The sequence below is a fragment of the Lepus europaeus genome, chromosome 13, assembly GCF_033115175.1.
Source record: "Lepus europaeus isolate LE1 chromosome 13, mLepTim1.pri, whole genome shotgun sequence".
NCBI lineage: Eukaryota > Metazoa > Chordata > Mammalia > Lagomorpha > Leporidae > Lepus > Lepus europaeus.
The window spans coordinates 82,071,226-82,098,319 of record NC_084839.1 but is presented as its reverse complement, the minus strand read 5'-3'; the positions used below and the strand labels follow the sequence as shown (position 1 = coordinate 82,098,319).

The window sequence follows — 27,094 nt, the reverse complement described above, 5'->3', positions numbered from 1 at the left end:
TTCCCAGGCCACAGCAGAGAGCTGGATCGGAAGTGGAGCAGCCGGGACTCGAACCGGCACCCACATGGGATGCCGGCACTGCAGGCAGTGGCTTTACCCACTATGCCACAGCGCCAGCCCCACTGCATGGAAATGATAAGAACTGTTGTTCTGCTAGTGGCAGAAGTCAAGAAGCTTCCTAGGCACTGAGGTGCTTTTGTGGCCTCACCTACAGCCCCCATAGTGCCCACAGACACAATGCCACTGATAGAATGGTCAGAAACAGTAGCAGCCACTGGGCTCCTGAGTAGGAGGGGCCACAGGCTCTGCATCGCCTGGCTTGTAACCCTGGCTCGGCCACTGGTCAGAGACAAGCAGACTGACTCCTCTTCGTCTCCCTCTCCTCAATATAAACCGGAAACAAGAGTACAGTCAGGATTCAACCCATCATGGAACAAACATATTTGAAAAAAACCCACATCTCTGTTGAACACGGGCAGACTTTTTCTTGTCGCTGTTCCCTTCAAGGTACAGTACAACAGTGGCTTGCACAGCCTTTGGCTTGCATTCGGTGTCAGAAGCAATCTAGAGATGATTTCAAGTCTACAAGAGGATTGCAGAGGTTCCGTACAAACACCACGCCGTTTGCTAAAGGGACTTGAGCAGCTGTGGGGTTTGGGGCCAGCAGCAGGGGGCGAGGAGGTCTCGGAGGCCATTCCCTGTGCGTCCCAAGGGATAGCTGCCAAGCCCTTCAGAGGCACGTGTCAAGATTACATGGGTTAACACCTGGGAAGCCCAGCAAGTGTGCAGAATATTAACGGGTATTGGAGGACTCGACCTCCGTGCCACACAGCGCTGTAGCCTTCCAAAGGTTCAGAGGCACGCTCGGATTTTACTTGCTCCCGCAGCAGGCCTGAGGGTTGTGAGAACCGTCGCAGCCTTCTATCCACAGCTGAGGCACTGAGCCTGGGAGACCGCCCCAGGGCCATTCAGCTGGGAAAAGGTGGAGGGGTGGGGGTGGGGCTGAGCTGGGCCAGAACCCTAAGTCCAGAGCTCTCTGCCTCTCACACGTGTCTGGGCCACGTGTCTAGGAGTGGGAACACCTTGTGTCAGTCAAGCCACATGTCCTCACAGAGGGCGGCTGTCCAAAGCAGGGAGTGAAGTCCGTGTTTCTGGGGTAGGCCACTGCCAGCCGGGCACAGCAGCTGACCCTTGCCCTCGCCCGTCCACACTTCACTGAGTGAGTCAAGCACCCAGGTCTGGCTGTCGGGGCTCGCAGGTGCTCACCCATGACCCTCTCCCCTGCAGCAAGAGCCCAAAATGCACCCCCTTCCCCACCCCAGGAAGTCAGGGGTAAGCTCTTCTGGGAGCTTCTACTGTCTGCGTTTCCATAGCCTTCAGAACTTCTCCTCACAGCTGGAAGGAAGCAGGTGTTTTTTGGAAAAGCCCTTGGTCCCCCTCCCCGCCTAATCTGCTTACCTGTGACATTACCAGCAGCTCCTGTGGGCACGACCACCTCCACGGGCGGCAGAGGGTGCGTGTCCAGGGAGGCTGCACACTGGAAGTACGCGTAGAAGTGGTGGGCCATCTGCACCAGGACCCGCGCCCAGTTGATGGAATTCAGGCTCATCAGATTGTGCTGCCTCGCGAAAGCGGCGTCAGCGAACATGGCCTTGATGGGCTCATCGAGCTCGTCACTGGTCCCCTCCACTGTCAGGGGAGACGGGAGGGCGGGGTGACCTCAGGGCCGGGAAGAAGCCCCGGGGGCCGGGTCCTGCCTGTGACAGGCCCTCCCAGGCTGAGCCTGGGGCACCTGGGACTCTCGCTCGGCCGCTGTTCCTTCATTTTCCCATGGGTTGGCCCAGCTGGCCAGAGGCAACATCAAGCACTTCAAGGACAGAAACCATGTCTTATATCCCTGTGTTCCTGAACACCTGCCCTTGCTTGAGAGATGAAAAAAATGTCGCAGGGACGGTGCTGTGGTGCAGCCGGCTAAGTGTCCACTTGCAGCGCTGGCATCCCATGTGGGCGCCGGTTGTCTCCACTGAGCTTAGGGTGACAACAGTCACTATTCCCGTGTGGTCTGCCCCTCTGCGCCCATTTAGATCACAAGGTGAGTGTTCCGCCCTCTGCGCCTGCGTGGCAGGTAAGCTTGCGTGGGCAGAAGGTGCCCTCCCTGAAGCTGAGTATGTACAGCAATTTAATTTATGGTTTATTGGGTAAGTTTATGGGCGAATTAACTGTCCACTAGTCCGAGTTATACCCCACAAACCAGCTCAAACCAGCAATCGAGCCAATATCAAGTCTTATCTGCTATCTGCGTCTATTTCACCCTTGGATCTATACTTGTAGGGGAGGGGGTTGAAGTGGACAGGGGAAATCACCAGTCTAGACAGTTGGGCTGTCCTTCACCACTGGGTGGCAGCACTGAGGGGGCACTGACTCCTGATCCACTCGTGAACCCTTCATGGGTGATCCTAGCCCTTGCTAGAAGGAGCCAATTAATGCCTGGCAGTCCCATGGGGGTCAAGGGTTGGCTCCAAGATGGGCACATCACTCAGTTCAGGTCCATGAGAGGTAAGAGGAGGCCTGTTGGAGTTCTACCAACAAATTTTCACTGAATTCAAGAAAGCGACACAGGAAGAGAGACCTGGTACCTTGAGTGACCACCACACGGCCACAGAGGAATGAGCCTTAAGACTGGGAAGGCAGAGCAGAGAATGGGAAGAAGGTAGGCTTATGAAGGCAATGTCGAGTCACTGAATCAACTCACTGGGAGCACACCACACCTCCGGGCTGCCAGCTACAGAGCTGGAAAAATCGTCGTTTAAGCTGGCTGACTTGGATTTTCTGTTACTATCAGTCACAAGCATTCCAAAGAATGTAACTGATAAATACTTATCACTTGCTTATTCTATACTTACAAAGAACCAAATGTACAAAGTACATTGACATTGATGATTCTATAAACCCAATCAGTGGCCACACACCATACTCCAGTGGTCCATCCCTACTTTCTGAGTCCAAGTGCAAAATACTCAACAGCTACTTTTCCGTCAGCTCCTGAATTAACCCACATCTTCCTTGAAGCCGGACCAGAAGGCTCCAGAAAGGAGAGGAACCTGGACAGTGCTGCTTACAAACAGAAATGATTTTTTCAAAGTCTGCTGCCTTATTTTCTTGAAACTCAGAACAGGTACAAAATAGCAATGTGCCTTTGGCTGCAGCAAGAACACATTTAGGACATCCTGCACTCATCACCTCCTACGAGTCTGCCACAGTCTCCCACGGGCACCATTCTCCAACCCACGGGTCAGGAAGGGGCGTCAGGTTCCGCTTTGGAGTAGAGGACTTCCAACAGCCTGTGTACAAGGCAAGAAGGAAGCAGGCAGAGGGGCAGAGGTGCAAAAAGCTGTTCTCCACTGCGGTGCTAGGGACAGTCCTAGAGCCCTGAGTAGTGATGGCAGTGCTCGGGGCTATACAGGGACTTTTTTTGGAGCCTGAATGCTGTGCACTCAAGTCTTGAAATGACTACAGGGTAATGCAGCCGAGTACGGGCAATTGTGGAAGATTCTGCCAATACCCACGATAGCAAAACCACAGCCTTTACACCAGGATGTGTGTGCACTTGCTAGAGACAAAGAGAAGAAAGGGCTTTTTGTTTGCCCTTAAACAAGGAGACAAAGGATATGCAGGCTCCTCCAGTGGGTAAGGTGTGCTCTGTGCTCCTTGACAAAGTTCATGTTGGATAAAAGCATTTCTCTGTGAGATTAGCACAAGTGGTGGAAGGAAAGTTTTCTGCCATTACACTTACTGTCCTGTCAGTTAAGTGACCAAACCAGACCAGGCCAGGCCAGGTGGATATCCTGCTCACAGTCACCAGAAAACCTCAGCCACGACCCTCCGTGCCATGCATATTCCTCCCCCAACCTGGAGGCCAACCTGGGTTCCTGTGGTGTGTTAAGAGGTAGAAATCAAATGGACGGCTCTACCCATAGTCATCCCATCTTCCTCGACTCTCAGTCTCTGTAACGATCAAACCCATTGAGGAACAGAGGATCTGCTATTAAAGGAGAAGGTGTGTCTTTCTCCAAGCATAAAACGCTATGATTCTCAGGAGCTGGCTCAGCAAAGGATATAACTCAAGATGGGTAGCTCTGTTTAAAATACTGGGATCTGCTAATTCATGCAGGGCTTGGCTGTTTCTGTACGGTAAGGGAGGGTGTGAATGGTCAACATGTAATAACAGGTACTTATTTAACATGTTTGTGCATTCTGAACTTCAGGCCCTGGAACAAATCTCAAGTCACCTGGCTCAGGTTACGGCTCTACCTGGCTGCTTCCTACATGGTGCCAATAGGCTGAACCTGCCTGGAGTGATATTCTTCGGGGTGTATATGTAAATCTACACTCCCTAGGCTGTCTGTTAGTATTGGTTTATGCATCTGTGGCCTTGGTACCTTAAGAGACTGCACAGCCAGGAGCCTGCCCAGAGCCAACCAAAGGCATATAAACCAACCTCAAAATATGTGTAAGGAAGAAAGGGAGGGAGAGAGACAGAGAGATGAGAAGGGAGGATGGCCAATTAATCAACTGAGGGGTTTTGTCCCAGTCCCCAGGCAGACCCAGTGCAGGCAGGGCCGTGCCGCCCCCGGAAGCCTCTGCACAGTACCCACCTCCAAACACATGTACGTTCTCTTTGAGCACCGTCGTCATCTGCAGCTCCTGAATCTTGGAGCAGTGACCCTTAGGCAACAGAACAATGATGTCCACATTCTTTGCCCCTTGGACACTCTCAATGGCAGCACTCCCTGTGTCCCCGGAAGTTCCTGGATGAGAAAAAAGGGGAAACCTCCTCTTTAAAATGAGAAGAATGGAAACACAGATTCTTACAGCATTTTTGTGCAAACACAGCAACATCTTCCTTCAAATTCTTGGAGGACAGGGCCTTAGAATCTAACACACAGGCTGGCTTTATCGCACAGCGGGTTAAGCCACCACCTGCGATGCTGGTATCCCATTTGAGTGCCTGTTCAAGTCCCAGCCGCTCCACTTCCAATCCAGCTCCCTGCTAAAGCAACTGGGAAAGCAGCGGAAAATGGTCCAAGTGCTTGGGCTCCTGCCACCCACGTGGGAGACCCAGACGGAGTTCCAGGCTCCTTGCTTCAGCCTGGCCTAGCTCTGGCTGTTGCAGCCATTTGGGGACTGAACCAGTGGATGGAAGATATTTTCTCTCCCTGCTCCCTGTAAACTCTGCCTTTCAAATAAATAAATAAATCTTCAAAAAAAAAAAAAAAAAGGAACTTAATATGGAATCCACGAACCTCCAAGAGATGCATGGATAAAAGGGCATTAGTGAACATGGTACCACTCATGTATTTAAAACTACTCTTCTGGAAGGCTCTGTAGCTTCTACCAGGCTGACACGGGGCTGTGGCCCAAGAAAAAGTTGGGAAGCTTGCTGTAGAAGAACCAACACCACAGTCCCCGGGCCCCCGAGTCCTGCAGGCGGGCACCCTGCATTAAGGCGCTCTGGGCTCAGGCCCACCACACGCACCCACAATCACGGTGACGTGCTTGTCCCGCTTCTCCAGGAAGTACTGTAGGAACTGCGCCGTGCAGCACAGGGACAGGTCCTTAAACGCATAGGTGACGCCATGCCACAGCTCCAACACATTCAGCCCGTCCCTCAGCCTGGCCAGACGGACCACCTCTCTGAGACGGAATCTGCGGAAGGCCCGGTCGATCAGATCTGTGAGGGCGGCAGTGGAAGTCAGACATCGGGGAAGGACATTAGCTCTGTTCTCAAGTTCTCTCCCATTTGAATTTAAACTTTCCATCTCCTACTATCAGGCTAAAAGAGCAGCAGTTTTTATCTTAGCTGATACTACCTATGAGTATAATTAAATAAACTCAGGTAAAAGTCTGGGGGCAAAGTTGTGGCATAGCAGGTTGAGCTGCCACTTGCAACATTGGTATCCATTATGGACACTGGTTCCAAACCCAGCTGCTCCACTTCCGATCCAGCTCCCTGCTAACGTGCAGCGGATGATGGTCCAGGTACTTGGGCCCCTGCACCTGTGTGGGAGACCCAGAAGAAGCTCTGAGCTCCTGGTTTTGGCCTGGCATAGCCCTGGCCGTTGTGGCCAGGTGGGGAGTGAACCAGCAGATAAGAGTGTGCTCTCGCTCTCTCTCTCTTCCCCCATCTTGTTCAAATGCACTCTGGTTCAGCAGGTCGGAGATTCCTAACAAGTGCCCAGGCAGTGCCATCACTGCCGGTCACTGGGCCACTTTCTGAGTGACCCTTTCTGCACCCCAACCACAAACAGCCACCATTAGGTTCTAGGTGCTATTTTTGCTACTCAAAGTGTGGTCCACGGACCAGCAGCACTAGTCTTCTCTGGGCACCTGAGAGAAATGCAGAATTCTCAGGCCCACCCCAGACCGGCTAAACCAGCACCTGCTTTGTGACAAGACCCCAGGAGGAATCCACAGGCACACTGCCTCTTGAGATGAGCTAGCTCAGGACATTCCTCTAGGCCCTTCTAGAATTAGCACTCAAAGAAATAAAACAGCAATCGGTATCTATTAAAGAAAATAAAACAGAAAGCTGGGGTCCAAGTGCTTTATATGCAGGAAGGAAACACTCAGACTCAAGATCGTGAAGTCCTTAGCCTTGAAGAGGCTTGTTGAAAATAAACAAGGGGCTGGCGCTGTGGCCTAGCGGTAAAGCCGCTGCCTGCAGTGCCATGCCGGCATCCCATATGGGTGCCGGTTCGATTCCCAGCTGCTCCACTTCTGATCCCTCTATCTTCTATGGCCTGGGAAAGCAGTAGATGGCCCAAGTCCTTGGGGCCCCTGCACCCGTGTGGGAGACATGCAGGAAGCTCCTGGCTCCTGGCTTCGGGATCGGCGCAGCTCTGGCCGTTGTGGCCATCTGGGGAGTGAACCAGTGGATGGAAGACCTCTCTCTCTCTCTCTCTGCCTTTCAAATAAATAAATCTTTTTTTTTTTAAATAAAATAAACAAATTCGCTACAGATTATTTAAGCTTTCATCTCGCTGGAGGAGAGAACTTGGATACATGACCTCATTCTGAATATTTCCAATCCTACAGTCAGGAAGAATCCCCCAATTTTGGGAAAAGGGACCAGAGCCTTCCTAGAGACCGGGCAGTGGAGGCTGAGCTGGGGGAGGGGCCCGGGGCAGGGGTGCTCACCGTGTAAGTCATCCCTCGGGATGAGTTCGGGACCGATGAAGAGGGCACACAGCTCCTTCACCAAGCCGGGGTAGGAGAGCGTGCTCCACGCACGCAGGGTCTCCCTGTCCAGGTGTGGGATCTCCTCCGGCATGAAGAGGCCGCCGTCAGGTGCATAGCCAGAGAAGAGGGCCCCCTCAAAGTCGACCCGGGGGGCCATCCCCCGAGTGCTGACGTACCACATGATCCCGCGGGCCTGCAGTGGGACAGTCCAGAGGCACCTGCTCTCCAAGCGGCCAGCGCCCCGCAAGGTGAAGCCAAGGCACACACAGCCCCTTCCTAGCCAGCCTCTGGGCCAGTCCACTTCCAAGTCTCACGCCAGCTTCACCTGGGACTGTGCAAATCGTGACCCCCTCCCCTCAAAATGAGGCAATTCTACTGACCCACAAGCTCGGGAAAAGGGTAGTGGAGAATGCCAGGAAAAGAAAAAGCTTGGTCCTCACTGGTGAGAAAGGAAGCCTTGGGGTTGGGACAACTGCAACACCCATTTCCATGCCGCTCTTGATATGGAGAACACCGATGCATCAGGTCTTCCCCCTTTGAGGGCTGTCTGGGACCACTTCTCAGGACGCAACCACCTTTGAGAGTTACTTAGGGGACTGCCTAGAACCTACTGGTTCTCAACTCTGGTAGTTTGTTGGATCAACTTGGAAGCTTTGAAACTGACACTTTCCTGGGGTCCCACCGGTGTCAATTACTCTCTAAATGAGAGCCTCCTGGAGCGAACCTAAGGCGCAGCCAGCACTGAGACAGGTGAGCAGATTCTCCTGGTTTGCCCAGGACTTGCCTGGTTTTAAAACTCATGGGCCCCCTGGGGCCGGTGCTGTGGCACAGTGGGTTAATGCCCTGGCCTGAAGCGCCGGAATCCCATATGGGCGCTGGTTCGAGACACGGCTGCTCCACTTCCAATCTAGCTCTCTTGCTATGGCCTGGGATAGCAGTGGAAGATGGCCCAGGTCCTTGGGCCCCTGTACCGGCGTGGGAGACCCGGAAGAAGCTCCTGGCTCCTGGCTCCTGGCTTCGGATTGGTGCAGCTCTGGCCGTTGCGGCCAACTGGGGAGTGAACCAGCAGATGGAAGACCTCTCTCTCTCTCTGCCTCTCCTCTCTGTGTGTAACTCTGGCTTTCAAATAAATAAAAAAATCTTTAAAAAAAAAAAAATATGGGCCCATGTCCCAGTAAACCACTCAATCCCAGGCACACTGAGATCTTGGTCATCCTGGTTGATACCCACTTGCCCTCCCTCTCAGCTGAATCCTAGAATACTTAGACATGTTGCTGTGCTGTCCTTCAAACTCTCTGGCCATGGGGAAGTGGGCCAGCATGGGCTTTCTGTTTCTCCCCGTGGGGAGCGTCCCAGGTCACGCTAGACCCACCCTCTGTCACACTTGCTCATCAGTTGGGTTCTCGGAAGCCAGGTGCCGGGCCAAGGAGCTGGCTTGCACTCTGAGCACCTTGCTCTGGACCATGGCAGTGAATTTAGGCGCTCTGGTTTTGAGGCCCCACAGTGACTCTGGGGATGAATTTGAACAGAAGTAGCTCTCAGTACTGGCTCAGAGTCTCGTGCACAGGGAGAATGGCAACCCCTGCCCCTGGGGACAAACGCACCTGAAGCTCTCCACTGCAAGGAGGGCGGGAGCTAGCATTGACCTGGAGGAATTCTGGTTTCCTAGACTGTGGCTCTGACACCTGTGAGCCCAGCGTGAGTCCTATGTGGGCTGCCAGGTCCCTCCTTGGCTACCTACAGATCCACGTGCATCCAATTTAGAGACAGAGGCACGCTGACTCATGCAAATCATGAATCTCTCCAAACTGAGAGGGAACACTTAACACTGGGAGAATGGAGAGACAAGCCAGAACTGTCTCTGACTGGGACATGTGGTCAACCCAGTATAGGAGACCATTAACTCCAAAAGCCAACCCTACTGGATGAGCAATGAAGGCTCAAGGTTTCACAAAACAGAACCAAGGTCGGGGGCCAGGGCCTGGCTGTGCCCTCAATAAAGACAGGGGATTCTGTGGCAAGAGAATGCAACGCAAACTGCCCAAGACCTTGGAGTCTGGCCAGGCCACTTCACAAGACCTGACCAGAGAAAATGCTACAAGCAGGCTGCCAAGGAGCCTGCTGCAAGGGGTGAGGGCAGGGACAGGGACTTGCAGGAGCAGCAAAAGAAAACGTATGTGGAATGGCCCTGGTGGAACACACCACACCCCGGGCACTGGAGCCTCCGTGGGTCTCCCAGATTTGGGCGGATGTGGACACATGGCCCAGAAACAAAGGAAAGCAGCTAAGGGGACTCTGCACCTGTCAGTGTGAGGAGCTGCCCTTATCAGGACCCAGGCTCGTGCTCCTCACGGGGCAGACTGTCCCCGTGTTGTCCAAGGACTTCCAGGGACACCATTCCCAGGACAAAGCCACAGACACCTCCCAGAGCACCCCGCCTATCTGTGGATTCCACTCCCCAGGAGTCAACCAAGTGCAGATGGAAAATACTCCTCTTCCTCCCCACCCTGCACCCCCAAACCTGGGCCTGCACTGAACATGCAGAGACTTTGTTCCTTGTCCTTATTCCTCAACAATACAGGGAAGCGAGCGGCATAGCATTTTCCCCATATTGGGTATTGCAGGTCATCTAGAGATGACTACAGCCTCGGGGGGAGGAGGGGATACACACCAACACTGGGCCATGCTACTCTGTGTCCAGGGTACTCCTGGAATCCACCTGCACCTCCCATACCGAGGGAGGGCTGTGCACTTCCTCGGATTCAACCTACGGCCAGCCACACAGAAGCCCAGGAGGGGTGACGTTAAGACAGCCAGGCCTTGTCCTGGCTTGCTGCGCGGGGACCAAGCCCCATGGCCTCGGGAGTAAGCCAGTGATTTCTCCCATGTGGCTCCTCTGGGCCGGATCCCAGCAGAAAATCTGCCAATAAAAGGAGAATGCAAAGCAACGGGAATAGACGCCCCGGGAAGCCAAGAGCCCCAGAGAAGGCCTGGGGCAGGCCTGCTCACCAGCTGGGTGGAGGCGGGCCGGCTGTCGGGCCCTTCAGGAGTGTGCACGGGCCTAGGGCTGCACTCCAGGCTCCTGGGCCCCCAACGGCGCCGCGCAGCCCTCTCAGCTGCCGACAGGGAGCTGCGGGAACCCGCAGAAGCTGCAAAGCCCGGGCGCCGGAGCGCCAAGCCCGGGCGCCGGAGCCCGCGCGGGGGAGGCGCGGCGCGGTTAGTGAACGTGACCCGGCCGGCGGGACGCGGAGGGCGGAGGGTGGGCGCGGTTACCGGGTGCGGGGCGCGGGCTGGGGACGGCTCCGCAGCACACGGGCCTTCGGGCTTCCGGCGGGAACCCGCTCGTGCTGGGTCAGACGCCCGGGACAAGAGGCAGCGGCGGCGAGGGCGGCGCGGGCGGAGGAAGGGGCGTGGGAGGCGGCGACAGCGGCCGGGGAGAGGGCGAGAGAGGAGCCGCTGGGTCCTCCGGGCGCTGTCTTATTCTCCTCGCTTCTGTGGCCTTAATGGCTCTGTTTGCAAAACCCCAAACGGGGCAAATTCTGTGTTTCTCTGACTGAGGATAGGTGATCTCGACCTAGCTCAGAAATTCTGCAGAGCAAACTATTTTTATTAAGCTCAGATCTATTCTAAAATAACACACACTCCCATTCCTTTGTAAGGAAAAAAAAAAAAAAAGCAAGAATTTGGACAAAAAGGCCCTCCAGATGTGCCCAAGTGTCGCTGGATATGCAGTCATGCTTATCCACCCCACAGGTGACAAGGTTTGGGTTGCTGGATGGACAGGTGAGAGAGAGAGGAGAGAGATGAGAGGAGAGAGAGGAGAGAGAAGAGGAGAGAGAGGAGGCAGAGAGAGAGAGGCTGCATTGATACAAAGGTCATGGGACTCTTCTAGAATGGTATAGGCCAGACAGACAGGGACCCCCAAAAGATGTCTGTCCCCTCCTTCAGATATGCTCAACTTCTCAGAGGCCAGGGAAACTGAGGCCTGAGGCCAAAAAAAAAAAAAGCCTTCAGAGTCCGAGTTTGTTCTAGTGCGTGTGCTTGCCAGGCGAACAGCACCCACCACAGGGACAGAAAAGCCCACCCAGCTTCTCCCAGGAGGTCCTCTGCCCACCTCAGGGCTGCCGGGCGTCCTCCTGTAAGGGGGTGAGGGGCGGCCCCAGCCCGTCTGTGAAGTGTTGGCTGATTCCCCAGGACAGAGAGGGGTCTCTGCCCGGAACCTTGACGACAGTGCAGTCACAGACGGTACAGACTCCTGGCTGGCCCAGAGGAAGACGGCGTTCTGTAATGCAAGTTAGGCTGCGTCAACATTTACTCCTGTAGGGTGAAAATGTACTCCCCCCCCTCCCCGTCTTAGAGTGCTTAGCATGCGACAAAGACACTGGGCTCTAGATTTTCTGTATGGAGTTATTTTTTATTGGGAAGGGCAGAGAGACAGCGTTGTTGTGGGCATAAACATGCTCATGTTTTTCCAGGCCCTTGTCTCACGGCCCTAAGATGAGATTTCTAAGTGCAGACATATATAAGGTGTATCTGTAGGTGAGAAGGTAAATGCACACGTGGACGTGTGGGTTGCCCCACAAGGAGACATACCCATTATGAGTGCACCAGAGGATTGCCCCAAAGGGGGAGGTGGAGGGAGAAGAGAGGGGGCCCTGGGAGGCTCCTCCAGCCCCAGTCTGCAGCAAACAGAGAGCTCTCCCTGGTGGCTGGCCTCTTGTATGAGGTAGGGAGTGGTGCCCCCACATTCAGGAAGCCACCTGGGTTAGCCAAAGCCAGGAGCCCAAAACTCAATCCAGGTCTCCCCCATAGACGGCAGGGATTCAAGTGCTTGAGCCATCCTTGGCTGCCTCCCGAGATCACATTAGCAGGAAGCTGGAATGGAGATCAGAGCCCGACTCAGCTTCCCAGGCAGTGGCTTAACTGCTGTGCCAAACAGAGTTGGTTACTAGAGCCCTGGCTAAAGATTAGGGGACACGCAGGATCTGGGCTGCTGGAAAGGAAAGGAACCTTCCAGAAGCCCCACAGATTCAGGGCAGAGGCTAGAGCACAGGCTTGGGCAGAAGAGAGGGAGGATGGCGCTGCCGGTCAGGACACACCTGTTTTCTCTGAGCATTCGTGCCGCCTACACTGACCGTCATTGTGTCACCTCCTGTGTGTGGCGGGAGCTTGAGGAGGTGGGTCACTCTTTCTGCTCCAGAACCACCCTCAGATCCCTCTTGAGTTCCTGACTCTGTAACAAGGGTTCCAAGTACAGGACCCCGAATGATCAAGCAAAAGCTGACTGGCATTACTTCAACTGCCATGTTGCTAAAATGGATAAATGGCTGCTAACATTTGTATGGAAATACAAGAGAGCCAGAATAGCCAAAAGAGTCTTGAAAGAGAAGAGCAAAGTTGGAGGACTTATACTTCACAACTGTATTTTTAATTTTCTTCTAAAGTTTTGTTTATTCTCATCTACATGAAAGGTAGAACAACAGAGAAGGGGGGAGAGAGCAGTGAGAGGCTTTACATATGCTGATTTACTCTCTCTTTTTTATATATTGTATTCTTTTTCTTTTAATGTTGATTTATTTGAAAGGCAGAGTGACAGAGATAGAGATAGAATCTTCCATCTGCTGGTTTATTTTCTTTCTTTTTTAAAGATTTATTTATTTATTTGAAAGTCAGAGTTACAGAGAGAAAGAAGGAGAGGCAGAGAGTGAGAGAGAGAGAAAGAGGTCCATCTGATGGTTCACTCCCCAGTTGATTTTTTTTTTTTTTTTTTGGCCAGGCAGAGTTAGACAGTGAGAGAGAGAGACAGAGAGAAAGGTCTTCCTTTTTCCATTGGTTCACCCCCTAAATGGCAGCCACAGCCGGTGCGTAGCGCCGATCCAAAGTCAGGAGCCAGGTGCTTCCTCCTGGTCTCCCATGCAGGTGCAGGGCCCAAGCACTTGGGCCATCTTCCACTGCCTTCCAGGGCCACAGCAGAGAGCTGGACTGGAAGAGGGGCAACCAGGACAGAATCCGGCACCCCAACTGGGACTAGAACCTGGGTGCCATCGCCACAGGCAGAGGATTAGCCTAGTGAACTGCGGCGCTGGCCAACCCAGTTGATTTTTGGAAAGGATGTCAAGACCCTGGAGTGGGGAAAAAATAGAATAATTAATAATCAGACAACTGATCATATGCAAATAAGTGAATTAGGACCCCTCCCTCACACCATATGCAAAAATTAGCTCAAAATAGGTCCAAAGATCTAAATGTAAGTAAAGTACTAAAACTATAAAACTCTTAAAACACAGATTTAAATGTGTAACCATGGATTAGGCAACAATTGCTTAGATATGACTCCAAAAATGCACCCAGCAACAGGGAAATAGGTAAATCGAGCTTCATCAAAATTAAAACTTTTGTTGCACATGAAAGAACTCTATTAAGAAAGTGAAAAGACAGATTCAAAAATGGGAGAAGATCCTTGCAAATCACAAGTCTGGTAAAGAGCCTAGCTTCTAGAATTTGTGAAAGCTCTTACAGCTCATTAATAGAAAGACAGCCTTAATCTTTTTTTCTAAGGTAGAACCTAGCATTTTATTTAGATCTTCATTAAACTGTTGGAATTGAGAACCAGACATACGTAATAAACCTCCAAAAATAGATCCTGAAAGGCACTTTCTGCTTAGGGCAAGCAGTCATGGATGAAGCATGTAAACAAGCTGGCTTCTCTGTACCACACCAGCCAAGTCCGCTTTCTCCATGGCCAGCCGCACCAGCTCTGCCCTCCCTTCCGCTAACACCAGCCAGACCCCCTGTAGGTCTAACCCAAGGTTTTTCTGTAGGACACCTTGGCCTACCTGGGAATGCTGGAAACATGTTGTTAAAGGAATCATGGTGTTGAGAGAGAAAGAAAAATCTTTTAAAAGCTGCCATCTGAGGAGATGGCTTCTCTGTACTTACGCCATCCCCCAGAATACAATAAATAAGCAATTAGAAAATGTTCAAGTATGAAGGGATTGCCTCCTCCCCGCCAAAAGCACTGCTCTCTGAAGGAAGCTGGTTTCTCTGTAGCCACACCAGCTGTTCAGAAAGCTCATTGGACCTGGTTTTGAAAATAAAACAAAGTTAAAACCCTGGGAGGAGTTATTGTGCAGTGTGGAGTACTCGGTCTTTCTTATAAAGAAAAAAAAAGTTATCTGGTACCAAAGTGTGCAACCTACAGACCCTCGGGTACTGCCCTGGGACTTCTCTGTATGACGTCACAAGGGTGCCAAGTGCCTGTTTGCTAGAGCTAGGAGTTGGTGAGGTTTGGCTAGTGCTGAAACCATGCATAGGATTGGTGTACTAAATAAAAACCTTATTACATACGTACGTCCTCCAAAAGACAGCTGAAAGTGGAGATTTAATTTGGTGCTGTTAGAGGTGGCCATTAGAGCATGAGCACCAGGAAAGTGAAGACAACCTAATTCTAAAGCGGGCAAAGGATTTAAAGAGACATTTCTCTAGAGAAACACAAATGGGCTATAAGCATATTAAAAAATGCTCAGTATTATTAGACATTAGGGAAGTACAAATCAAAACTACAATACAATCAGATATCATTTTGCACCTACTGGACTGGCTAGAAAAAATAAAGTTAAATATTATCAAACGTGTGGTGAAATTGGCAGCCTTATACATTACTGGTGCAGAAATAAAATGGAAAACAATTTGGCAATTCTTCAAATTGTTAGAAATAGAATTCCTATGTGACCCAGCAATTCTATTCCTAGATACATCCTCAAGAGAATTAAAAATATTTTATTATACGTGAGAGATTGTTATTGTGGCCCAGCAAGTTAAGCTATTATTTGAGATGCCTGTATCCCATATTGGAATGCCAGTTTGAATCCTGGCTACCCTGTGTTTCCCATCCAACTTTCTGTAAATGTGCCTGGGAAGACAGCAGATGATGGCCCAAGAACTTGGGTTCCTGTCACCCATGTGGGAGACCTAGACGAGGTGCCTGGCTTCTGGCTTCAACCTGGCTCAGCTATTGCAGGCATCTGGGGAGTGAGCCAGTGGATGGAATCTCTCTCTCTCTCTCTCTCTCCCTCTCTCTCTCCCTTCCTCTTCCCCTCTCTATCAGCCTGACCCAGCTCTGGCTGTTGTGGGCATTTGGGGAATGAGCCACTAGAAGGAAGATATCTCTGTCTGTCTGTCTCTCCCCCTGTCTCTCTATCTCTATATATATATCACTCTGGTTTTCAAATAAATAAATATATATTTAAAAAGAATACTGTACATGAATGTTCATAGCAACACTCTTCATAGTAGACAAAATGTCCCAAACCCCAAATGTCCATAATTGATGAGTGGCTAAACAAATTGTGTTATAGCCACACACTGGGCTATTACTCAGCCATAAAAGGAATGGAGTACCGAAATACGCTGTGACATGGATGAACCTTGAGAACATTGTGGCTACGTGAAAGAAGCCTGACACAGAAGTCTGCATGTTGTATGGTTCTGTTTACATGAAATGTCCAGAAAAGGCAAAACCGTGGAGATCAAACGTCTGTTAGTGGTTGTCAGGGGCTGGGCCAGAGAGAACCAGGAAGCGACAGCTAATGGACCCGGGATTGGTACCGAAAGTCTGGGCCTTGTCAACGGTGCCAAGTCAGAATAATGAAGACAAGGTTTGAGGGTGAGGAGAAGAGAAGTTGATTGCATCGATAGAACGAGGAGGTAGCAGATGGACGTCTCAAGAGCTGCCCTCCTCCTGGGTGAAGACAGTTCTCGGGGGAAGCTGTGCTGGGGAGCCATGATGAATAACACGTCAGGAATTTGAGATAAGACGTAAGCAGCCAAACCTGGAGCTGAGTGCGGGTCCAATAACTGGCTGTTTTTTTCATACCTTCCAAAGGTCAGTGCGGTTTCTTGAGCTACATGCTGAAGGAGAGCTGATGGCTTGATCTGACCGCAGGTGAAAGGTAACAGCTCGTTCTGCAGGGGTGAGTAGCTACAAAACACTGTTTGGCTGCCATCTGAAAGAGACAGAGCGTTGTGCTGACATTCTAGTGCTTCATTAACCAGGGAGGCCCACTCGCCCTGAGGTCTGTGACCAGTCAGGTGCATTGTGCCCTTAGCCACCTGCACCCTCCTACACCCTGTTCCAGGAGTAAAACGTTCTGGAATCAGATAATGTGAATTTACTAAAACCCATGGAATCATACACATTAGAAGGATGGATTTTTATGCTATGTGAATTACATTATAATTTGAAATATGCAAAAAATAAGAAAACTGATTGGCTAGGAGTTAAGGCACAATATCCAGATGCCTAGAGAGGAAGGCTTTTTTTTTTTAATTTATTGATCTGAGAGGCAGACTTGCAGACAGAGAGAGGGAGAGATGGAGAGAGAGGTCTTCCACTCACTGGTTCCCTCTCCAAATGGCTGCAGTGGCTGGAGCTGGGCTGATCCAAAGCCAGGGGCCATCTTCCACAGCCATTGGCAGGGAGCTGGATTGGAAGTAGAGCAGATGGAACTCGAACTGGCATCTGTATGGGATGCCGGCACTGCAGGCAGAGGCTTAACTGACAACGCCACAGCTCCGGCCCCCAGAGAGGAAGGCTGAGATGTGGAATGACTAGGATTAAAAGCAAGCAAAAAAAAAATTGCTGCCGTTAGGAGGAAAAAATCATCAGAATGATTTTGATTCAGGTGTGATCCAATTCATCCATAAACACCTTTAGGAATCATCTCTAAAAACCCAGCAAAGGCTCTGCCCGTACAGGGTGCTCTTACACCAGGCGCTTCAAAAGTCTGTAGGAAAATGGAATTCAAAGGTAAGTTTATTTTGGTGCAAAAAAATTTGAAGTCTAAGTTTTTTCATAGCACACACTTTCTGTGAACTTTTCAAAGTGCCCTCATGTGTGTTAATTATTTACTGTTTCCTACTGTTGTAAATAAATTCTTCCATTGCTGAATTTATTTGGATTAGCAGTGAGTAGTGCAGACTTGGTACAAAACCAGGGATGTCTTTTAATATTCTGATATCTAGTTTACTATTTTTTTAAAAAAAGATTTGTTTGTTTTTTTGAGAGGCAGAGTTACAGACAAAGAGAGGGAGAGACAGAAAGAGAGGTCTCCCATCTGCTGGTTCACTCCCCAGATGGCTGCAATGGACAGAGCTGGGCTGCTCTGAAGCCCAGAGCCAGGAGCTTCTTCTGGGTCTCTCACGTGGGTGCAGGGGCCCAAGCACTTGGGCCATCTTCTACTGCTGTCCCAGGCCATAGCAGAGAGCTGGATCGGAAGTGGAGCAGCTAGCCGTATGGAATGGGACGGGTGCCCATGTGGAATGCTGGCACTGCAGGCAGAGGCTTAACCTACTATACCACAATGCCAGTCCCACTCACTAACTTTTAAGAAAGCAGTGAACTATATCCAAGAAGGGAACAGATAGTTGTGTCATTATTTTTAATTCCAGGGCTACTCTTTGGCCATCTGGGTGGGGTGTGAGTGTGTGTGTGTGTGTGTGTAAGAGGTGTTTGTTAGAAGGACTGGGTGTTGGTTTTTCAGTCATGTCTTTTTCCTCTCCTGGTTGGTGCTAAGCATTGCTCTGTGCATGCAAGCATTTATGCCAAGTTCAAAGATCTTTTCTTATGTGAATTGTATTTATTTGAAAGGCAGGGTTGGGGCCAGCGCTGTGGCACAGCGGGTTAAAGCCCTGGCCTGAAGCGCCGGCATCCCATATGGGCGCTGGTTTGAGACCTGGCTGCTCCACTTCCAATCTAGCTCTCTGCTATTGCCTGGGAAAGCAGTGGAAGATGGACCAGGTCCTTGGGCCCCTGCCCCCACATGGGAGACCTGGAAGAAGCTCTAGGCTCCTGGCTTTCGATCGGCGCAACTCCAGCCATTGCGGCCATCTGGGGAGTGAACCAGCAGATGGAAGACCCCTCTCTCTGTCTCTACCTCTCTCTGTAACTCTGTCTTTCAAATAAATAAAATAAATCTTTAAGAAAAAAAAAAAGGCAGGGTTACACAGAGAGAGAGATATCATCCATCCGCTGGTTCACTCCCCAGATGGCTGGGCCAGGCCGAAGCCAAGAGCCAGGAGCTTCATATGGATCTCCATGTGGGTCGCAGGGGCCCAAGTACTTGGGCCATCTTCTACTGCTTTCCCAGGTATATCGGTAGAGAGCTGAGCCAAAAGTGGAGCAGCCAGGACTCCAACCGGTGCCCATATGGGATGCAGATATCATAGTCACCTGCTACACCCCAGCACCGGCCCATGGGTGATGGATAGGATCTCAGGGGACCACAGCTGTATATGTGGTCCATTGTTGACCACAGTGCCATGATGCAGTGCACACTGTACATCCCGCATAAATTGTGAACCTGAAGTGTAGCAGGCACTGGGCCAGACTCTAAGCGTACAACAGAAAGAGTGAAACAAGATCTCTGCCCTCCAGGAATTCGTAGTCTGGGGAGCAGAGGGAGAAACATAGAAAGACATGTGCAGTCCCACTGAGAAGCGCAGGCCGCGGCACAGCACAGAGTGCAGGCACCAGTCAGGAGACCCGGTAAAGGCTACATGGAGGAAGTGGCCCCTGACCTGGTCTCAGCAGCCTGAGTTTACAGCATGGTGTAAAACATGCCAGGCAAGAAGCTGATAATGGTGTTTGGTGTCCTCTTCTGCAGGGTATTGGAATTTGGAGTTTGAACTTCTCGGCAGAAACCAAGGTGATCACATTCACTGCCACTAGATGGCAGTAGTGAGTCAGGTGGGGTTGCAACGTGTTTTTTTGCAAATTCAACGCTAGTTGACTGATTCTGGTGGTGAGTAGGGACTGACATGTAGCAATAGACTTTTCTAGATTAAAAACTTACTTAAATTTATTAAGTTGCATATGACATATATATTCATGTGCCAAAAAGAGGCTAAAGCAACAAGCAAATACTAGTGTGTGTAGGCTACTAAATCCACAATACACTGGAAATTACTGCTTAAAAAAAGAAGAGGAGTGGGCATTTGGCAAAGCATGTTAAACTGCTGCTAGGAGTGGCCAGATCCCATATCAGAATGTCTGGGTTGGAACCCTGGTTCCAGCTCCCAATTCCAGGTCCCTGGGAGGCAGCAGATGGCTGCTCACGTAGCCGAGTTCCAGGTTCCTAGCTTTGGCCTGGCTGTTATGAGCATTTGAGGAGTGAATCAGCAAATTGTCTCTCTCTCTCTCTCTCTCTCTCTCTCTCTCCTTTCCCTTTCAAATAATAAAATAAATAATCTAAAAAGAAGAAGCGGGGTCAGCAGATTAAGTCACCTCCTGCAATGCTGGCATTCCCTATGGGTGCCCTTTTGAGTCCCAGCTGTTCCACTTCTGATCCACCTTCCTAATAATGTACCTAGGAAAGCAGCAGAAGATGGACTGAGGGCTTGGGTCCCTGCCATCCATGTGGGAGACCAGCATGGAGTTCCAGGCTCCTGGCTTCGATCAGGCACAGCCCTAGCAGTTGTAGCCATCTGGGGAGAGAACCAGCAGACAGAAGATATCTGTGTGTGTGTCTCTCTCTTTCTCTCTCTGTGTAACTCTACCTTTCAAATACATAAATAAGCCTTTTTTTAAAAAAAAAAAACTCCATTTTTAATAAAGAAGAAATAATAAATATTTTCCTAAAAAATTGGAAACACTGGAATTTTTCTATGAGATCTTTCCTTGCTATGTCCACTCCACTAACCTCCTGGCCAGGTACTGGATATGTGCCCACATTAGTGACGTTATATTTAATTTTTTTCTTGATCTCCAAGTGGCAGCAGCTCCTATCACTTTTGCCTGTTCCCTCAGCTTCTCTGTGAAGCAGACGATGATCGAACACGTAGAGTAATGCATTAGAGTCAAGGTAGGCTGGGTCTTCCCCACATTTTACAGGTGTAGCAGAGCTGGGGATCTTATCTGCAAGTTATCCCGGCTCATTTCCCAGTAATCTCCTTTGGATGGGATTAAGATTCTTGGTCGTGTTGACCAAGCGATTTCCCATAACTTTATCCCTAGGAAACTATACAGAAGTGCCGGCAGCTCTTCTGCAAGGCAAAGTCATTCATTCAGCAAACACGCAGTTAGCAGCAGCCAGGCACACTGCTTTCGGGTGGAGAGGCAAAGCCAGACATGGCGACCTCAGCCCTGCAGAGACAAGTGGAGAAAGCTGGGGACAGTACAAGACCAAGTCTTACAGTAGAAGAGGGACCTTTTAAAACATTTATTTATTTATTCACGTTTTTTATTCAAAAGGCAGAGAGGCCGGTAGACAGACAAATCTTCCATGTGTTGGTTTAATCCCCAATTGCCTGAAATAGCAGGAGGAGGCTGGGCCTAAACCAGGAAACTGGAAATTAACCGAGGCTCCCGTACAGGTGACAGGGAGCCAACTACTTGGGCCACGCCCTGCTGCCTCTCAGAGAGTGCATTGGCAGGAAACTGGAACCGGAAGAGGGGGAGCCAGGAACTGAGTGAGGCACTCCAATATAGAATGCACCTGTCTAAAGGGACATTTTCTTAAATACAGATTTCATGTATTTAATTTGAAAGAGTTACAGAGCGGGAGAGACAGAGAGCGAGAGAGATCTTCCATCCATTGGTTCATTCCCCAGACGGCTGCAATGGCCAGCACTGGGCCAGGCCAAAGCCAGGAGCTGGGAACTTCAACTGAGTCTCCCACATGGGTGGCAGGAGCCCAGATAATTGGGCCATCTTCTCCTGCCTTTCCCAGGCCATAAGCAGAGAGCTGGATCAGAAGTGGAGCAGCCGGGACTAGAAACGGTGCCCATACTGGATGCTGGTGTTGTAGGCGGTGGCTTTACCCGCTACACCACAACACCAGAGGGGCATCTTAAATTAACCATGATATCAAGTGTCCTCCCCCAACTTTGTTTTCTGAAGTAACACAAATGAAAGAATAACAAAGGAAAATCTATGGGCTGTTTTGTCGACTTCTTGTGACTTGGGGAGCTGCACAGGGTGCGGAGGCGGGTGAAAACTGATGCTGTAGCACCGGAGAGGCCAGCAGGTTGACCGTGCAAGCCAGGAGGAGGCAAAAGTCCCCTCCTTACTGGCACACCCCTGTTGAGAAGGTTCACCGGGGGCTCCCAGGCTCCTTGCAGACGCGAAGCAGCTGAGGAAGGTGGATGAGGACAACGCACCCTGAGCTAGCAAGCTCCAGTTCCCGGCTCCCAGGTGAGGCGAGGCTGGGCCTGCTATGGCAGGTGCAGGGGTAGGAGCATACCTGACAATGGAGAGGACACAGCTGTGCCCAGATGTACACCTGAAGACCACCCTGTAAGTCCCGGGATCCTTATCTTCTGTGGTTATAAGTCAGCTGATAAGGATAGAAGGAATAAGGGGAAGAAAGAAAGATTATAACAGGATGTTACTTAGAAATGTGGAGAAAATGTTACTGAAGGAGTGGAAGCAGTTGAAAGGGCGTCTCATGACCTTTTATGTGTGCTTTTAAATTGCAGCACAGGCCCTGGATTCTCAGACTTCAGCGGGCCCAGCACTAGGAGAGTGCTAGAGGAGCCTGCCCAACATCCAGGCCTGCCCTCAGGGACTCGGACCCCGCAAGCCGGAAATGTGCTGAACATGGAAGTGTTTAACCTGACACAGGAGCTGGGTGGGTCCCCCGGGACAGCTGAGCTCTAGATTGCCAGCAGGAGTTAGGAGTGGAGTACAGCACCCCCCAGTTCTCGTCCAGCTCCACCCCTTCCCAGCCGTGTGACTTTGAGCAACTCACTTCTCTTCCCTGTTTCTTTAGAGTTCAAGAGGGAATGCCTGAGCTCGAGGCTTGTTGAAATCTGGGGGAGATTTGAGAATCTGATGAAAATTTGAGAAAAATATAAGCTGAAATTCTGCACACAGTTCGGGTCTTTCTGGACTCTCTGGGTTCTACGTGGTCTCGGCTACAATCTTTTAGAGGAAATGCTCCCAAAGAACATGGCCCTGTCAGCTCTGACAGTCAGTGCATCCTGGGGGCTGCGAGCAAGCTGGCTGGGGAGCAAGGACCGGGCTCATCCTAGACAGCGGAGCTAGAACCCCGTCCTGTGGGGTTTGGGGTCCTGGGCACGGAAAGAAGCAAATGGTAGAGAGTTTGAGGCAGGGGGCTCAGAGCTTAGCGGGGAAGCCAGGAAATCATGTCAGTTCGTCCAAATGCATACCTAAACAAGGTATGCTGGGGAGCTACGGGCACAGAGATGAAGGGCATAGGCCTTGCTTCAAGGAAAGGATGTGGGAGAAGTTGGAGAGGACTTCACAGAGGCAATGATTCTTAAGCCACATCTTGAAGGGTTAATAGGAGTTCAGTTGTTTTACTAAAGGTGGATGGCACTGTAGGCAGAAGGAAAAGTATATGCTAAACAGAGTTGCGCGGAAGCAAATCTAATGTGATTCTAGCAGCAGGTGTTTGAAGAAAGGGTGGTGAGGATCCGGCACTGTGATGTAGCAGGTAAAGCCTCCGCCTGCAGTGCTGGCATCCCATGTGGGCGCTGATTTGAGTCCCGGCTGTTCCACTTCCGATCCCGCTCTCTGCTGTGGTCGGAAAAAGCAATAGAAGATGGCCCGAGTCCTTGGACCCTGCAGCCACGTGGGAGACCTGGAAGAAGCTCCTGGCTCCTGGCTTCTGATCAGCAGAGCTCTGGCCGTTGCGTAATTTGGGGAGTGAACCAGCGGGTGGAAGATATCTCTCTCTCTCTCTGCCTCTGTAACTGTCTTTCAAATAAATAATCATGGAAGGAAGGAAGGAAGGAAGGAAGGAAGGAAGGAAGGAAGGAAGGAAGGAAGGAAGGAAGGAAGGAAGGAAGGAAGGGAGAGAGGTGGTGCCATGGCTCCCTTGGTTAATCCTCTGCCTGTGGCGCCGGCATCCCATATGGGTGCCAGGTTCCAGTCCCAGTTGCTCCTCTTCCAGTCCAGCTCTCTGCTGTGGCTTGGGCCCTGCACCCACATGGGAGACTGGGAGGAAGCACCTGGCTCCTGGCTTTAGATCGGCGTAGCACTGGCCGTAGAGGCCATTTAGGGAGTGAACCAATGGAAGGAAGACCTTTCTCTCAGTCTGTATCTCTCACTAATTGTTCGAAAGGAAGGAAGGAAGGAAGGAAGGAAGGAAGGAAGGAAGGAAGGAAGGAAGGAAGGAAGAGTGGTGAGAAATGGGCTGCAAAAGTAGACTTAAGTGGGGTCGTGATGGTTTTGATACTCTGACTTTGGTTCTGGAGGGCGTCTCCTTTTCTGAGTTGAGTAGAGATAGATCCTCAAGCATCTGTACCTCATTATGGGCTTAGGAGTCCAGGTTGCTTGTTCCCATTATCTCATGTTTTCAGCGCCGGGCGGCTGAAGTGATAAAAGAAGTCTAGTGGGGGTAGGCATTTGGCACAATGGTTAAGATGCTGCCTGCGACTCCCACAGCCTATGTGGGAGCGATCTGTTGGTGTCCTTGCTCCTCCATTTCCCACCCAGCTTCCTGTTAATGTGCATTCTGGGAGGCTGCAGTGATGGCTCAGGTACTCAGGTCCCTGTCACTCACAGGGGAGCCCCAGATTGAGCTCTGGCTTCAGCCTCGTCCAGCTCTGGCTATTGCAGGCATTTGGGGTTGAAGCAGTAAACAGAAGATCTATGTCTATCTGTTGCTTTGCCTTTCAAATAAAATGAAAATAAATGTTTAAAAAAGAAAGTCTAGGAGCTGGCACTATGGTGTAGTTGGCTATGCCTCTGCCTGCAGTGCCAACATCCCATTTTTAGAGGAAATTCAGAATTTTCTCTAAAAGATTGTAACCTTATGGGCACTGGTTCATGTCCCAGCTGCTCCTTTTCCAATATAGCTCTCTGCTACGGCCTGGGAAAGCAGTAGAAGATGGCCCAAGTGCTTGGATTCTTGCACCCATGTGGAAGACCCAAAGAAGCTCTTAGGCAGCTGTGTGCCCCACAGCAAACCATCCTTCTCCCTCTCACCCGGCCAGGTAGGTGCCTCTCCACCTGTTGGCAGAAACGATTAACTGTGCTCAGGAGCCCTGTGCTAGCACATGTATCCCAGCGGGGGGCTCCCAGCTTCCCTAGCCCTGAGCTTGCTCCATATCTAAGAACTTGGCCCTGTGACCATTGACCATCCTGGCCATGAGCCACAGGCTCTATTAATCTTGTTAAGATTAGGAAGCAGCAGGAGCCAACGGCTCCTTTGATTGGGCCCCAATTGGTCTGAAATCAGCACTCGATGGAGCGCTCCGATGACTCTAGATACAGGGTACAGCCACGCCATACCATGGCTCATCCAGATGAAAGGTCTTCTGAGACTCCACAAAGATGGCAGAGACCTTTGGACCTCAGATGACCCTGCACATATGACCCCTCCCCTTCCCAGCTCATCTGAGCCCTCCCACACCACAGTTTTGCCTTTCGGAGCCCATGGGTGAGGATAAGGAACTAGCAGCACAGCGTTGATCAGGGTTGCTACTTTAGAACATTTTGTACTTATCTAGAAAAGACATTCTTTATAGGATCTGAAGGCCACTTCCCAAGACTGATCTGTTTCTCTTTCTTGATAGTCATCTTCTGACTGATGCAACTGTTGTGAGACATTCCACCTTCTCATTGCTCTGGGTGGCCTTGGTCACTCAGAACTCCCAGAGGCTTGGTTACTCATATCATGAAGATGGGGGAGATTCGTATCTTGTCTGTATCTTTCAAGTTAGCAACCAGCCCTTCATTCATATACAAGGCAAAATGAGGTGCCCGTTTGATTGTGAACTCAAATGAAACAGAATGGAGCAAGTGAAGTGTATTGGCAGAAACCTATATTAACCATCATACTTAGTTAAAAACTTAAGAAAACTTACTTTTAATTTTTAAAAAAGATTTAATTTGTGTATTTGAAAGAATTACAGAGAGAGAAAAGGAGAGGCGAAGGGAAAGGTCTTCCATCCACTGATTCACTCCCCAGATGGCCACAATGACCAGGTTGGGCCAGGCTGAAGCTAAGAGACAGGAATTTGTTCCAGGTTTCCCATGCAGGGTACAGGGGCCCAAGCAGTTGGCTGTCCTCCACTGTTTTCCCAGGCACATCACCAGGGAGTTGGATTGGAAATGGAGCAGCTGGGACTCAAACTGGCACCTATATGGGATGCCAGCATTGCAGGCAGCGGCTTTACCCACTACACCACAACACCAGCCCCTTAAGAAAACTTTAACACTAAGAGCAAGGCAAAGTAACCCACTATTACTCTTTTTTTGACAGGCAGAGTTAGACAGTGAGAGAGAGAGAGAGAGACAGAGAGAAAGGTCTTCCTTCTGTTGGTTCACCCCCCAAATGGTTGTCACAGCCAGCGTGCTGCACCAATCCGAATCCAGGAGCCAGGTGCTTCCTCCTGGTCTCCGATGCGGGTGCAGGGCCCCAAGGACTTGGGCCATCCTCCACTGCCTTCCCAGGCCATAGCAGAGAGCCGGCTTGGAAGTGGAGCAGCCAGGACTTGAACCGGCGTCCACGTGAGATGCCAGCACTGCAGGCAGTGGCTTTACCTGCTACACCACAGCACCAGCCCCCAGATATTCTTTGAAGATAATATAGTTATCAACAATTTCATTTTCATTTTTTTCTGGTCACGAGTAACCTTCATGTATGAAATCAGAAAATCAACAGACTATATGAAATGACAGATTTCAAGATGATTGACATCATGCAATGAAGCAAACGGATCTCTGAGAGACTGGAAATACATGATATGAGACTTGTAATTGCCCCAGTTGATTGCCTTCCAGGCTATGGCACGGCAAAGAAAATCCAGGCCGGCTTTGGTGAATTCCTTGAGTTGGGGAGAACAGTTGCAGAACAAGTCCTGGAGAAGAGGGAGCTGCTCAAGTAGAGAACTCCAGAGATCTTCAGAGAGTGCTGTCCAAGCAGTCACCCGGAAGCCAACCAGCAAGGGAACTACCCAAGCCCGAGGAAAGAACAAACCTAGAGAACCAGAACGCAATGGTAGCACTCACATGGGGCTCGGAATGGCACCTGTTGAACCAGCACAGATAGAAAACTTCATGACTTACGGAGCATTGCGTATTGTACCGAGAAATCTTGTCTCAGTCCTGGGGAATGATTAGCCCTCATCAGAGCACTGCTGCAGCCTGCCTATCAAATCTTAAGAGCAAGACCTTCCCAAATCAAAATACTTCAAAGTAACTAAACTGTACCCACAAACAAAGGCTAAGAATATTTATAAAAATCCACCCAACAAAGTAAGTAAAATTTATCATATATGTTTGGCAACCAATCAAAAATTATCAAGCATGAAAAGAAATAGAAAAAAAAAAACCTCATAACTAGTGGAAACTGCAGCCAACTTTATCTTCTGAGAATGGATTTGGACGTCAGCATCAGAAGACAAGGACATAAAGTGAATATCCTCGTATCTCGTATGTTCACCATGTTAAGTAGAGACAGGAAAGATCCAAACAAAGAAAACAACAACAACAAAACAACCCAAAAACCGCAAAGCCACATTGAACTTCTGGAGATGAAAATGGCAGTGTCTAAATGTTTGAGAAGAAAAATACACTGGATAGGATTAAAAGATTAGATATGATGTTGAGTACATGGCCATGAATGAATACTCGTCCAAATGACAAACACAAAGAGAAAAGTACTAAAAGCACACAGGAACAATCACAGTACCAGCAGCAGCCTGGAGCCCCGGAGCAACAGAGCAGTCTCTACCTGGCCTGCTAGGGCACTCCTGCCCCAGCTCAGCTGGACTTCGGTGGGGAAGGGGCTCACAGGGAAGACCAGCAGTGGCTGCTGGAAGCTTCTGAGGCAACACAAAAACCTCCTCCCTCCCTCCCTCCCTCCCTCCTCTCTCCCTCTCTCCC

At 50.4% G+C, this 27,094-nt stretch overlaps 1 protein-coding gene and 1 long non-coding RNA gene across 4 annotated transcripts in view; one reads left to right on the top strand and one right to left on the bottom strand.

Annotated features, from left to right (window-relative positions):
* The window catches only part of THNSL2 (threonine synthase like 2), a 19,351-nt gene extending 8,747 nt beyond the window's left edge, over positions 1–10,604 (bottom strand). The window contains exons 1-5 of one of the 2 annotated variants that reach the window (XM_062209828.1): positions 10,513–10,604; positions 7,198–7,432; positions 5,537–5,731; positions 4,656–4,808; positions 1,459–1,689 (exon numbers count right to left, since the gene is read on the bottom strand). In XM_062209828.1, the coding sequence (XP_062065812.1) occupies positions 1,459–1,689; positions 4,656–4,808; positions 5,537–5,731; positions 7,198–7,420 (802 nt within the window). In that variant the 5' untranslated portion in view covers positions 7,421–7,432; positions 10,513–10,604. Of the gene's footprint in view, positions 1–1,458; positions 1,690–4,655; positions 4,809–5,536; positions 5,732–7,197; positions 7,433–10,248; positions 10,318–10,512 lie in introns of those variants that run through there. The other variant, XM_062209827.1, reaches the window with a different exon arrangement.
* LOC133772836 (uncharacterized) lies at positions 10,382–27,094 on the top strand. 2 transcript variants are annotated; one of them, XR_009867819.1, is made up of 3 exons: positions 10,382–10,455; positions 16,124–16,211; positions 25,991–27,094. It is a non-coding gene; the product is annotated as an uncharacterized LOC133772836 (long non-coding RNA). The 2 variants fall into 2 exon arrangements; XR_009867820.1 differs by lacking the exon at positions 25,991–27,094 and adding an exon at positions 21,715–22,110.